The following is a 12,788-nucleotide window of genomic DNA, read 5'->3' as shown; positions in this document are numbered from 1 at the left end:
GTATTGTGGAAAGGTGAATTTCTTGGCAAGGTTAGACTTGCATAGAAGGTTTAAATTTGGCTGAAAAGAGAAGCTCATATTTGACAGTTAGCGTCATCAGTTTCCTTGTGTGTGTTTGAAAAGCAGGGGAAAGTCTCCAGATAATTAGTAATTTTGTTTAGTTGTAAATTCATATTATTACTTTTACAAAAGGTGTGCCCCTGCCATGTTGCTAGCTTATAGTTGATAAGTTGCATCCGATCCACACTTGTTTTGAAAGAATCGATCAATCCTTAAAATATGATGGTTGTTCTTATTATTGTATGAATTTCTCTATTTTATTTCACTTTTTGAATGGCATACTGACATGATGGACTTCCAGATGTAAACATGGATGATGTTTCAAGAACGCATCTGCAAGAGCTCTTCGGTACCTTTCCATCCTTCGAAGAAGATGCAGATGGTAGCGAGGAAGAATATCAAATATATGAGCAAGACAGTGATGATACCAATGACTCTGACCATGATGATTGCTAGCCTTTTTTGGGGGGATATATGATGTTAATTAGTGCCCTATATTTTTGTTTTGTTAAATGGTTGATTATGATAATCATTTTTATTAATTTATCAATTAGTGACATAGTATTTATTTAAAAACTAAGATGGCTCGATTGCTCGGTTTAAGGCTAGACTTCTGGCCCAAGGATTTCATCAAACTGTCGATATTAATTTCACTGAGACATTCAGCCTGTAGAGACTAATGTTGGAGAGAATCCAATGTAATGTATTCTCATTATTAAAGTTTATATATATAGACAAATATACAAGGTTGACTTAATCCTATAAGGATAAGGTAAATGACAAATTAATATTAATACAATAATATAAAATATACTAATATATACTCTAACACTCCCCCCTCAAGTTGGTGCATCTATGTTAATCATGTCCAACTTGTTAGACATAATCTATTCGTGCTCCGTTTAATGCTTTAATAAAGATATCTCCTAGCTGCTCTCTAGTCTTCACATACCCTGTAGCCACCAATCCTTGCTGTATTTTCTCACGTACATAATAACAATCAACTTCAATGTGTTTGGTTCGTTCATGAAATACTGGATTAGATGCAATATGAAGAGCTGCTTCATTATCACACCAAAGTTTCATTTGAGTGGTGATGTCAAATCCCAATTCAATCAGAAGTTGATGTATCCATACTAATTCACACACCGACTGTGTCATAGCTCTGTATTCTGATTTAGCACTCGAATGCGACATCACGTTTTGTTTCTTACTTTTCCAAGAAACTAAATTACCTCCGATAAATACACAATATCCTGAGGTTGATCTTCTATCTTCCTTAGAACCTGCCCAATCAACATCTGAAAAACATTCAATATTAAGATTACCATGATCTTTATATAACAAACCACGTCCAGAGCACCTTTCAAATAACATAGAATATGTTCCAATGCGATCCAATGGTCAGTCGTAGGAGAACTCATAAACTGACTCATAATACTGATTGGATAAGCTATCCCTGGCCTCGTAACCGTAAGATAAATTCAGCTTTCCTACTAATCTCCTATACTTCTCAGGATCTTTCAACAACTCTTCTTTTGTAAGTTGTAAATTAGGTATCATTGGGGTACTACGTGGCTTAGCAGCTAACTTTCCTGTTTCAGTTAACAGGTCAAGTACATATTTCCTCTGTGATAAGAGAATCCCCTTCTTGCTCCTTATTACCTCAATTTCTAAGAAATATTTCAGCACTCCCAAATCCTTCGTAAGAAATTGACTATGAAGGAAAGTTTTGAGTGATACGATGCCTGATGAATTATTACCAATAATCACAATATCATCAACATATACAACCAGTAAAATAACACCAGATTCAGTTTGTTTATAGAAGACAGAATGGTCAGACTTACTATTCTTCATTCAAAGTTCTCAACCACCTGACTGAATTTTCCAAACCATGCTCTTGGACTTTGTTTCAACCCATATAAGGATTTACGAAGACGACATACCTTTCCATTCTCCCCCTGAGCAACAAAACCTGGTGTTTGCTCCATATACACTTCCTCTTGAAGATCACCATGGAGGAAGGCATTTTTAATATCAAGTTGATGTAACGGCCAATGGTGAATAGATGCCAAGGAAATGAATAACCTAACAGAAGTCGATTTAGCAACAGGAGAAAAAGTATCACTATAATCAATTCCGTAAGTCTGCGCATATCCTTTAGCAACAAGGCGAGCTTTCAAATGGGCAATGGATCCATCAGGATGAACTTTAACGGCAAACACCCATTTACAACCGATAGGTTTTTTTCCTGTAGGAAGAGACACTAAATCCCAAGTACCGTTGTCATCTAAGGTAGTCATTTCCTCCAACATAGCAGCCCGCTAACCAGGATGAGACAAAGCTTCATGAACAATTTTAGGAACAGATACATACTCCAGGGATGCGAGAAACGAACAAGTAGGTGAGGACAAATGGTTATATGAGACACAAGAAGAAACAGGATAATTACATTTACGCTTACCTTTTCTAAGAGCCATTGGAAGGTCATCACTTGTTCCTGGATCCTCGTGCAAAGAAGCTGCTGGTATAGGGCATGAGTCCGTAGGAGGTTGCCGACGAGAATAAACTTGAGTAATGGTGGGAAGAGAAGGATCAGGCACATAGGAAGATGTATTGCTAGGAAGCTCTTTAGTGGAAGGAGAGACAATGAAATATACAAGAAAGTCATCATCTTCTTGTAAACTCTCCCCCTGACTGGTACTCAAAGATGATGAAAAAAGAGTATTTTCAAAGAATGTAACGTCAGGAGAGACAAGATATCTATTGAGATCAGGACAATAACATCGATACCCTTTTTGAACACGAGAATAACCAAGGAAAATGCATTTCAAGGACTTGGGGTCCAATTTGGTGAGCTGAGGGCGAACATCACGAACAAAACAGGTGCAACCAAATATTTTAGGTTTAATAGGAAATAAAGGTTGCATAGGACATAGAGTACGATAAGGTATCTCACCCTTAAGAACTAATGAAGGCATGCGATTAATCAGGAAGCAAGCCGTCGAAATAGCATCGGCCCAAAAATATTTTGGAACATGCATTTGAAACATTAAGGCCCTTGCTGTTTCGAGAAGATGTCTATTTTTTCTTTCTGCAACTCTATTTTGAGACGGAGTATCGACACAAGAGAATTGGTGAAGAATACCATATTCACTCAAATAAGAGCCAAGAGCTCCAGAAAAATATTCTTTAGCGTTATCACTTCGTAGAACTTTAAGAGAGCCACCAAATTGAGTTCGAATTTCAGCATGAAAGTTATGAAAATGAGAAAGTAACTCAGAACGATGTTTCATTAAATATAACCAAGTTACACGGAAAAAATCATCGACAAAGGTAACAAAGTACCGAAACCCACTTTTGGACTCAATAGGACACAGACCCAAACATCATAATGAACTAATTCAAAAAATGTAGTAGCTCGTTTATCGACTCTATGATACAAACTAAGACGATAAAACTTAGCAAATTCTTCCGCAGGAATTGTAACTAACTTGCCAGCATTATCAGGAGTAGATTCAACATGGGCAGACGAATAATATCTCCTAAATTTGATTTTGGAGCACTAGAACGTTGAGCGTTTGAAGTCGTGGAATTCTCTTGGTAGGTATTACCTCTATTTACATTTGTACTACGTCCAACTAAAGCACTATTAAACTGAGATGACAAGACGGGTTGTGACTTCACAACTCGAAGTACTCGAGTGTATGCCTCCTCTAAAGCTGGAATTTCCGAACCAGAGAGTAATTGGTCTTTGGCCACATCAAATCTAGGTGGAAGACCAAGAAGAAAACTGATAACCTCTAGTTGTTCGCGTTTGGGAAGCCGAACTTTTGCATCATTACTATCTGGGAGTAATGCATTAAACTCTGCATAAATTCGTTTGTGTTCCATAAAGTAATTTGTAAGAGATTGGTCACCAAACTCAGGTTGGTAGAAGCGCTTGGAGATTTCAAATATTTGACTAACATTTCCTTTTCCAGAATAAAGGAATTCTAAATATTTAAGCAACTCTTTAACATACTCACATTCATTGACCAAGCCAATAATGTCACCCTCGATCGAATTCTTGATCTGCAAAACCAATCGAGCATCATCCCGCAACCAAGCTTTCTTGCTCTCATCCTCAGGCGGATCCTCAGTTATGTGATCGTCCATATCAATACTTCGCAAAAAATGACGAACATTGATTTTCCATGAAGAATAGTTTGATCCATTCAACTTGTGTTCTGTGATTTTTGATATCATTGGGATCACCTCAGAAGTTACGATTGATTTCTTCTCAGCCATAACAAACAAGCGAACTTATATGAACAAAACGACAGAACTAGACCAAACCACCAGAACTAAACAAAACAGATGAATCAAACGGTTGGAACCAAACCGAATTAGGTGTTTTCTGAAACCATAAACCCCAAGTGCTACCCCACGACAACCAAAGGGGCGAAGGCAATTGGCGGTCACGGAAGCGCACGACGACGAAGGTGCGAAGGATGGCAAGACGAAACCCACGAATAGCAATTGGAAAACAGCTGGCAAATCAGTAAACGGTGGCGGCGGTGGTCGGCGGTGGCGGCGGTGATTTGTGTTGGATAGCAATGAACAAACTCTAATGGGCACAAAACCCTAATGGCGCAAAACCCTAATGGGCATCAAAACCCTAATGGGCAAGAAACCTAGAGCTCTGATACCATGTAGAGACTAAGTTTGGAGAGAATCCAATGTAATGTATTCTAATTATTAAAGTTTATATATATAGAAAAATATACAAGGTTGACTTAATCCTATAAGGAGAAGGTAAATTACAAATTAATATTAATACCTCTAACGCAGCCTGTTACCATTGGCATCTTCTTCCTTCTGGCTTTAGCAAATAATTGGGTGGTGACACAAGTTGGCATTAACCATGATTTTTACATGGTGTCTTAATTGAAGATGTTTTATTATGAAACCCCCTAGTTTTATTCCTATAGGTTCATCTCATATTATTTGCAAAAGTTATACAAAGTTCTTTATGGCCTAAGCCTCACGTACAAGTTACATTCTTTTTTCATACCTTATCATTTGTTAGTTGTAAAGTTGACTCTTCTGGCTTATATCGATATGATATTGCTAGGTTTTATTTTACCTACTAGTTTATGTTAGTTTATGTTGATGTCATCACAGGGAGTTCATCTTTTGACATTGATCATCGTGTTGCTTTACTATCTGACAACTTAGTTATTTCTTAGGGATTGAAGTGGCCTTCCCAAAGGCGGGTGGTTTGTTTTTATCGTAGTCAAATTATATTTCAGACCACCTGCATAAAACCAAGATGAATGAAGGCAATGCCTTTAGCACACCAATTATCAGTGGGTCTATAATTTATGTTTTTTGGAGTGATTCGTTTCCAGCTGTTCATCTATATAGGAGAATAATTTGTGCTCTTCAATATGTTACTGACACACGTTCTGAAATTGCTTATGTAGTAAACAAGGTGTCCCAATTTATGCATGTTCCCATGATGAATCACTAGTATGCAAGAATTCTGTTGTATTTACTGGTAGACATATTCTTTCGTAAGCCCTCTGATTTTTCTCTTCGAGACTTTGTTGACTCAAATTGAGCGTATGACCTTGATGATCATCGCTCTATGTCGAAGTATTGTATACAATTTGGTGGTAATTTAATCTCTTGGACTTTTAAGAAACAAATAGCTGTTTCGAGCTCCAGTACCAAGGTCAAGTACAAAAGCGTTGCCCATGTTTTTTATCTTGTTTGGATTCAACATCTTCATTCTTATCTACGCATCTCTCTGCCTTTTATGGTATGATAACTTTAGCGCAGTCTACTTAAGTGCAAATTCAATTCTTCATTCTCGTGCCAACCATGTTAAAATTGACATGCATTTTGTATAGGATCTTGTTCTTCAACATAACTTATAAATTTGTCATCTTCCAGCTGCTGCAGAACTTGCTGATGTGCTTACTAAACCTCCGCTTCTCAGTTTTTACCTCTCAAGTTCAAACTAAATGTTTTTTCTCCTTTGTACATTGGTTTTCAGCGGTGCTAAAGTTGCACATTAAAGGTGTAACGATTACTGATTCTATTATTTGGTTTAGTTGGTACTAATCAGTTGGTAATTTTGTGATTAGCGGAGCTGACGTAACTAAGTTAGCTATATTCACAGTGGTCCATAAATTAAATACCACTGCTTTTGATCATAATTTATTGAGGCAATAATATGCGTTATGATCATATTCTGTGTTATCTAAAAATCCATCCACTCTTAAACTCCTTGTTCTTTGGTAACTGTATTTTTTTTTGTGTGAAAACATGTTTTTTTGTGTTAGTTTCATGTTTATTTGGAGATTCCACCCAATTTGAGAGTTTTAATTTTGTTGGTATTTTTTTAAAGTAATTATGATTGGAACAATGATATTTTATTTCAAATCGACTAAAATAAACAATATTTAATTTTAAACTAGTGATATGAAAAATGTTTATTAACTTCCACCTAATTATTATTCAAAGTAACAAAAGTAGTATTCATTTTAAATTTAATCATATTAAAATAACATAAATATATGATATTTAAATTTTAATTTAGTCATTTTAAAATAACATAGAGATTATATTTCGTTTTCAAGCTAATCAAATTAAAATAACAAATGTTAAAAAAGAAATAATAATGAAATAACATAAAGCAAAGAAACAATTTTAATTTTCAATTTAGTCAATATTTAAATAATTATAAAACTATATATATATACAACAATTAAAATAAATAACAAGAGTAAATAATTAAAAGAAAAAATTTTAATAAATATAATATACAACACTTTATTTAATACAATTAAATATTTCGTAAACCCATGCTTCCTAAACTTGCATGTTAGAAACAGACTTCCTATAAAAACACTTAAAAATGCATTTGCACCAAATTGAAGTGCATAGTTCCAACTTCTTGCACATCTTCCTTTTTTTTCTCTTGTCGAGTTCAAGAACGCTTGGACACGAAGTAGCAAAGCTCGTTGAAGTTTCCTAGCTCTCGATCTTGTAATCGGTCCATGAGGCATAACAAAGGTAGCTTCTTGGTTCATATCATCCTCCCCATCTTCAGAAGGATTCGTCCTCGAATCTATAGGATCTCCTTGCAATGCAACCTTGTACTCAACCCTGCTAAGTGTGCCTTTGAAGTCTCCTTGGGAAAATTCCTTGGCTTCATGGTAAACAACCGGGGAATCGAGGCCAACCCCAAAAAGATTAAAGCCGTGATCGAGATGGAGGCACCTAAAATGCTGAAACAGCTTCAGTGCCTCAATGACAGGATTGCGACCCTGAACCGGTTTGTTTCATGGTCAACGGACAAGTGTCTCCCTTTCTTCAAGGTCTTACGAAAGAAAGGGCCGTTTGAATGGACGGCGGAGTGCGAGCAAGCGTTTCAGCAATTGAAGAACTACCTCTGTTCGGCACCCTTGCTTGCCAAGCCTATGCCGGGGGACAAGCTCCAATTGTACCTAGCAGCGTCTGACAGTGCCGTCAGCTCGGCCCTAATCAGGCAAGAGGAAGCGCGGCAAAACCCGGTCTACTACACAAGCAAGGCTATGACCGAAGCCGAGACTAGATACCCTCAGATGGAGAAGTTGGCTCTCACTTTGGTCACCTCGGCCCGACGACTTAGACCATACTTCCAAGCCCATACGGTGGTGGTGCTCACTAACTTGCCTCTTAAGAGTATCTTCCACAAGCCGGAAGCTTCCGGACGCCTAATGAAGTGGGCAATAGAGCTAAGTGAGTACGACATCCAGTTCGAACCCAGAACTGCGTTGAAAGGGCAAGCAGCGGCAGATTTCATAGCCGAGCTCACACCACTTTCCGAGCTGAGTGGGTCCGACCTGCCTCGGACAGTCTATGTCGACGGATCCTCCAATGAGAAGGGGTGCGGAGCCGGCGTCCTCTTGCTCGGACCAGGGGGTGAATGATTTGAGTACGCCTTGAGGTTCAGCTTCCGCACTTCTAACAACGAGGCTGAGTATGAAGCATTTATTGCCGGCCCGCGAGTCGCTCAAGCATTGGGGGCCTCTTGTGTTAAGGTCTTCAGTGACTCCCAGCTGGTTGTGAGCCAGATCAAGGACGAATACCAAGCCAAAGACACCTGAATGGAGAAGTATTTGGGCAAGGTCGGATCATACCTCGCCCAGTTTCGAACTTACGAAGTAAGCCGGATTCCACGGGCAGAAAATTCTAATGCTGACGCCTTGGCCAAGTTAGCATCGGCGTACGAGACCGACCTGGCCAGGTCGGTCCCCGTCGAGATCCTAGATAAACCCTCGATCTTAGAGCTAGATCTGATGGAGATCGGCGCTCCAGAACCCTCATGGATGGACCCGATCGAGGACTTCATTAGGGGCAACTCACCACAAGACCCCAAGGAGCGCAGAAAGTTGGCAAGACATGGACGAACCGAGCTGCCCGTCTTGCCAACTTTCTGCGCTCCTTGGGGTCTTGTGGGGCAGGTCACGTCCTTCGTATGGACGAATATCATATGTCGCTTTGGTATACCACAGGCCATAGTGACAGACAATGGGAAGCAGTTTGACAACGCCAAGTTCAAAGACTTTTGCAGCAAACTCGGCATAAGTCATCTCAGCTCGTCCCCCGCACATCCGCAAGCAAATGGGCAGGTGGAGGCGGTCAACAAGATCATCAAGCGAGGCATCAAACTTAGACTAGACTCCAAGAAAGGCAGGTGGGCCGAGGAGCTACCAGAAGTTCTATGGTCGTACCGGACCACCCAACGGGGGTCGACGGGTGAGACCCCGTTCTCCCTGGCCTTCGGCTCCGAAGCTGTAGTCCCGGTTGAGATCGGCATGCCATCTGACAGAGTAGAGCATTACGAGCCTTCGACAAATGAGGAAGAGCTGCTCCTCAACCTCGACTTGTTGGAAGAAAGAAGAACAATGGCCCAGCTACGCCTGGCGGAATATCAGGGCAGGATGGCCAGACATTACAATGCCCGCGTTCGACCTCGGGCCTTTCAGGTCGGACATCTGGTCTTAAGGAGGGTCCAAACGCATGTGGGTGCCCTTGATCCGGCCTGGGAAGGCCCATTTTAGATCAAGGGCATAGTCCGACCTGGGACGTATGTATTGGCCGATCTGAAAGGAGATGTCCTCGCGCACCCGTGGAACGCGGAACACCTGAAGCGTTATTATCCTTGAAATGCCAAAAGCGTTTTCAATGAATTTGTAACGACTGTTCCAAAAGCATTATGATCGGAATAAATGTGATGATTTAATTTCATGTTTCCGAGTTCGACCAGAAATTAAATGGGGGCCACGGACTCCCACGCGATCGCATTCCAGCAGTTGGTTCAAATTCAACCCTTCGAAGCCTAAGGATACGAGGAACGATATGAGGAATAGCTACGGATTTTAGCCTTTTACCTTTTTAAGTTAAGGGTGAAATGTTAAAAATCCAGAGTTGGTGCAATGTGTTGAACATTAAGAGATTCAAACTCAAACTTTCAAATTATTTTAATTAAAGGCGTGACCTCAAAAGTAAAGAGGTGCGAGGTGACATTAGCTGCAGTTCAAAGGGAAAGCAAAGAAAAGAGGTCACTAACAACAAAGTAGAAGCGAATGGGAGTCTCTTTATTGAATGAAGAGCAGAGCCAAGGCTTATAGACCTTGCAGCTCTGCCCTGACACTTACAAACAAAAAGAAAAGGGAGGGAGAACAGCGAAAAGGCTCGTGAAGGATGGTCGCCTAAGAGCCTGCTGGGGGAGCGCCCTCCTGAGTGGAGTAGACCTGGTCCTCTTCGGGATCAGAGTAGTCAGAGTCCAGATCCCTGACATACTGATCCACCAACGCTTGGGGGCCAGGGGTGCCGCTAGGCCCAGACGCCCACTTCTCGGCATACCTCCTTTTCAGACCACTGAAATCGATCTGAAGGTCGGGCATGTCGGAAGCAATGCCCTTCATGAGGAACTTGAAGCCCGCGTCAGAAAAGTCTTTGGCAAATCCATCGAAGTCAGGATGTTGCCTAAACGATTCCTCCAGCAGGACTCCATTGCTGAGGCGCTCCTTCGCTGTCTCCAGCTCGGTAGTCGCATGCTCCAACTCCTTATCCTTCGCTTCGAGCGCCTGGAGCATGTCGTCCTTCTCCTTCAGGAGCTGGAACTTCTCCCTCTCCAAGCCCCTGGTGATGGCGTGGGCAGCTCGGAGTTGAGCCTTGCACCTGTCCTCCTCCTTCTTCAGTAGCTCGGCCTGAGACTCCACCTCGGCCTTCAAAGTCTCCACCTCGGAGTGAGCCTTCAGCAGCTCATCCTTTATGGTGGAGGAAGCAGCCTCCAAGGCAGCGGAGAACTCCTCTTTCTCCCTCGCTGCCAAAGCTTCCCTCCCATCCAGCTCGGCCTTTATAACCAGAGCCGATTGAATGGAAGCAACAAACGCCTGAGAAATGGTACAAGGAAAAAGTTAGATCGAACTACCTGTTGGGCGAAATAAAGCAAAAAATGGGGCACTAATCTTACCTCGGCGGCGTAGTCAATGGTCCTCTGCAGAACGGACCCAGGGGCGCTCACAAATTTGGACGCCCTCCTTAGGCAGCGGTCCAAACTCGCAGCTGAGATGCAGGTCACCTGCTCCCTCACCCCGAGACTTGACGGCTCAATTCTGAACCGCGCCGTCACATCGGACGTCCCGCCCATCCTGACCGCAGGATCGTCCACCCGATCAGCCCAACCTGCAGGCAAGACCCTGCAAGCTCCGACCTCCGAGGGAGAGATCGCCTTCTTTTTCTTCCTTCTTCGCTTTAAAGGGGCTTCCTCCCTCGCCTCCTCTCTCAAAGGCGGGGCGTCCGCCGCCTCGGTCTGGGCGTCCGCCGCCTCGGTCTGGGCGTCCACCGCCTCGGTCTGACCCCTGGGGCGCTTCTCCCTCGAGGGACCCCCATAAGACTCCAGCTCGATCACCGGGGCTGGATCTTCCGAGGCAGGCCCTACCACGGCAGGGGTGGGAGGTTTCGAACTCTGGGCAGCCTCATGAGCATGGGCTCGGCCCTTAGACTTGCGCTTCACGCCGCTTGCAAATCCGCAAACCATGGCTACAAGATAAAAACAAGGGTCAACACAAGGTTAGAGGAAAAAGGGGGAAGGCAAGTTCGGCATACCAAGTTCAGAGTTCGGCCTTGAGGATTCGATGGGACGAACTGCAGGGTTGTAATCTAGCAGCCCGGACTCAAGCAGCAGTTCGTCAGTCACCAGGGTTCCGACCTTCCTACCCCTCGGAAAGCGCTCCTTGTAGTATTTCAGAGTATCGAAGGAGGCCTACGTAAGCTCGGGGACTGGTCGGATTGAAACTGCACGAAGACAAAATCCGAGTTAGACCTGAATGACAGGAGAAAATTACGAAAAGTAAGAACTACTCCGTACCTAGGTTCCCAAACCTAGTGGGGACGTCAAAAAAGGAACGACCTGACTCGTCCTTTGCGAGCCATTCTCCCGAATCGTAGAACCACTTCCTCACCCATCCCTTGATGGAGGTCGGCCCCTTAACTATACCGCCTGTGCCTTTCCTTGCGCACATATAGAACCGACCAGGCTTCTTAGCTATCCTTTTCCCCTCGAAGCACGCGAGGAGCTGGTCTACGTCCAACAGCTCGGCCTCCTCACTATCCCGAGCTCGAAGCCAAAAGAGGATGGCCAAAGCGAAAATGACACCCCACCCATTGGGGGCCACTTGAGCCGGAGCCAGCCCAGTCCGGAAGAGAAATTCTTGGACAAGGGTGAAGGGGAAGTCTGAGGCCGTACTCAAACATTTTGAAGTAGAGAGTGACCCATCCCTCTGGAGGATGGTCAGCTCTCTCCCCCTCCTCCGGAAGCCTGAGGAGGATGTTCTCAGGGATAGCGAACCCCCTACGAAGGGATCCGAGATAGTGCTCAGGTATCCTAGAAGGGTATTCCAAACCCTGACCTGAAGTGGAGGCGTCGCTATCCTCCCCGTCATCGGAGATTCTAAAGTTTTCTATCTCCTCGAGCTCGGACTCTAACCTACGAGCTAAATCGGATCCTAGGTTGCTGCTAATAGAGGACGACATGGCAATTATGTTCGAAAGAGAGAGGGAAGAGACCGACCTACCAAGGGTTCGAGCTGCCTTCAGATCGAACTTCAAGAATTCAAGGAACGTAAGGTATGATCTGAAGGATTGGGGGCATTTATAGCCCGTCGGAAGAATGTCCCCACCGTACACGTGTAATCAACGAGCGGCTGGGATCCTCTCTGAGATCCGAAGCGTCGGAATATCTGAATATTCCGACGATAAATCTTCCGCGACGGTTGTATTTTCCCACGAATAGGAAGTCGCCACGTGTCCAAAGCAAGTCGAATGAACTTCTCTGCCAGGTCGAGATCGGACCAGGCAGAGAGGGGGCCAATGTTTGGGGAAGGGAATACTCTGGACACGTGGAAGACCCCTATTGGTGCTCCAAGATGACTCATGAATCATGCCCAGCTCGGAAGGCCGAGATGGCCGCCACCAACGCCGACAAATGCCAAGTGTGAGGGCCGAGGTGAGCCTGGCCCAGGTCCGACCCACCGGGGAGCTCGGTATGGGCCGAGATGCGCAACTGTCTGCGGCGTGATTATCGGGCGTAACCGTCGGTCCCGAGATTACCGGATGTAACCGACGGTCCCGAGATTACCGAATGTAACAGTCGCTAGATTAGCGGGACCACCACCCATAAG

At 43.5% G+C, this 12,788-nt stretch overlaps 2 protein-coding genes across 6 annotated transcripts in view; one reads left to right on the top strand and one right to left on the bottom strand.

Moving 5' to 3' along the window:
• LOC111023964 (uncharacterized) overlaps positions 1–817 on the top strand; it is a 48,415-nt gene extending 47,598 nt beyond the window's left edge. For 4 of the 5 annotated variants that reach the window (XM_088119592.1, XM_088119591.1, XM_088119593.1 and 1 more), the window contains one exon: positions 362–817. In XM_088119592.1, the coding sequence (XP_087975718.1) occupies positions 362–516 (155 nt within the window). In that variant the 3' untranslated portion in view covers positions 517–817. The remainder of the gene's footprint in view (positions 1–361) is intronic. The other variant, XM_088119595.1, reaches the window with a different exon arrangement.
• Positions 818–3,552: 2,735 nt separating this feature from the next.
• LOC148208225 (uncharacterized) lies at positions 3,553–4,651 on the bottom strand. Its single transcript, XM_088120157.1, has one exon. The coding sequence runs from the start codon at positions 4,351–4,353 to the stop codon at positions 3,553–3,555; it is 801 nt and encodes a 266-aa protein (XP_087976283.1). The 5' UTR covers positions 4,354–4,651.
• Between the last annotated feature and the right edge of the window lie 8,137 nt (positions 4,652–12,788).

The sequence above is a fragment of the Momordica charantia genome (genome assembly GCF_013281855.1).
Source record: "Momordica charantia cultivar OHB3-1 chromosome 11 unlocalized genomic scaffold, Mcharantia_2.0 BLBB01000011.1, whole genome shotgun sequence".
NCBI lineage: Eukaryota > Viridiplantae > Streptophyta > Magnoliopsida > Cucurbitales > Cucurbitaceae > Momordica > Momordica charantia.
This window is presented reverse-complemented; position numbering and strand designations above follow the sequence as displayed.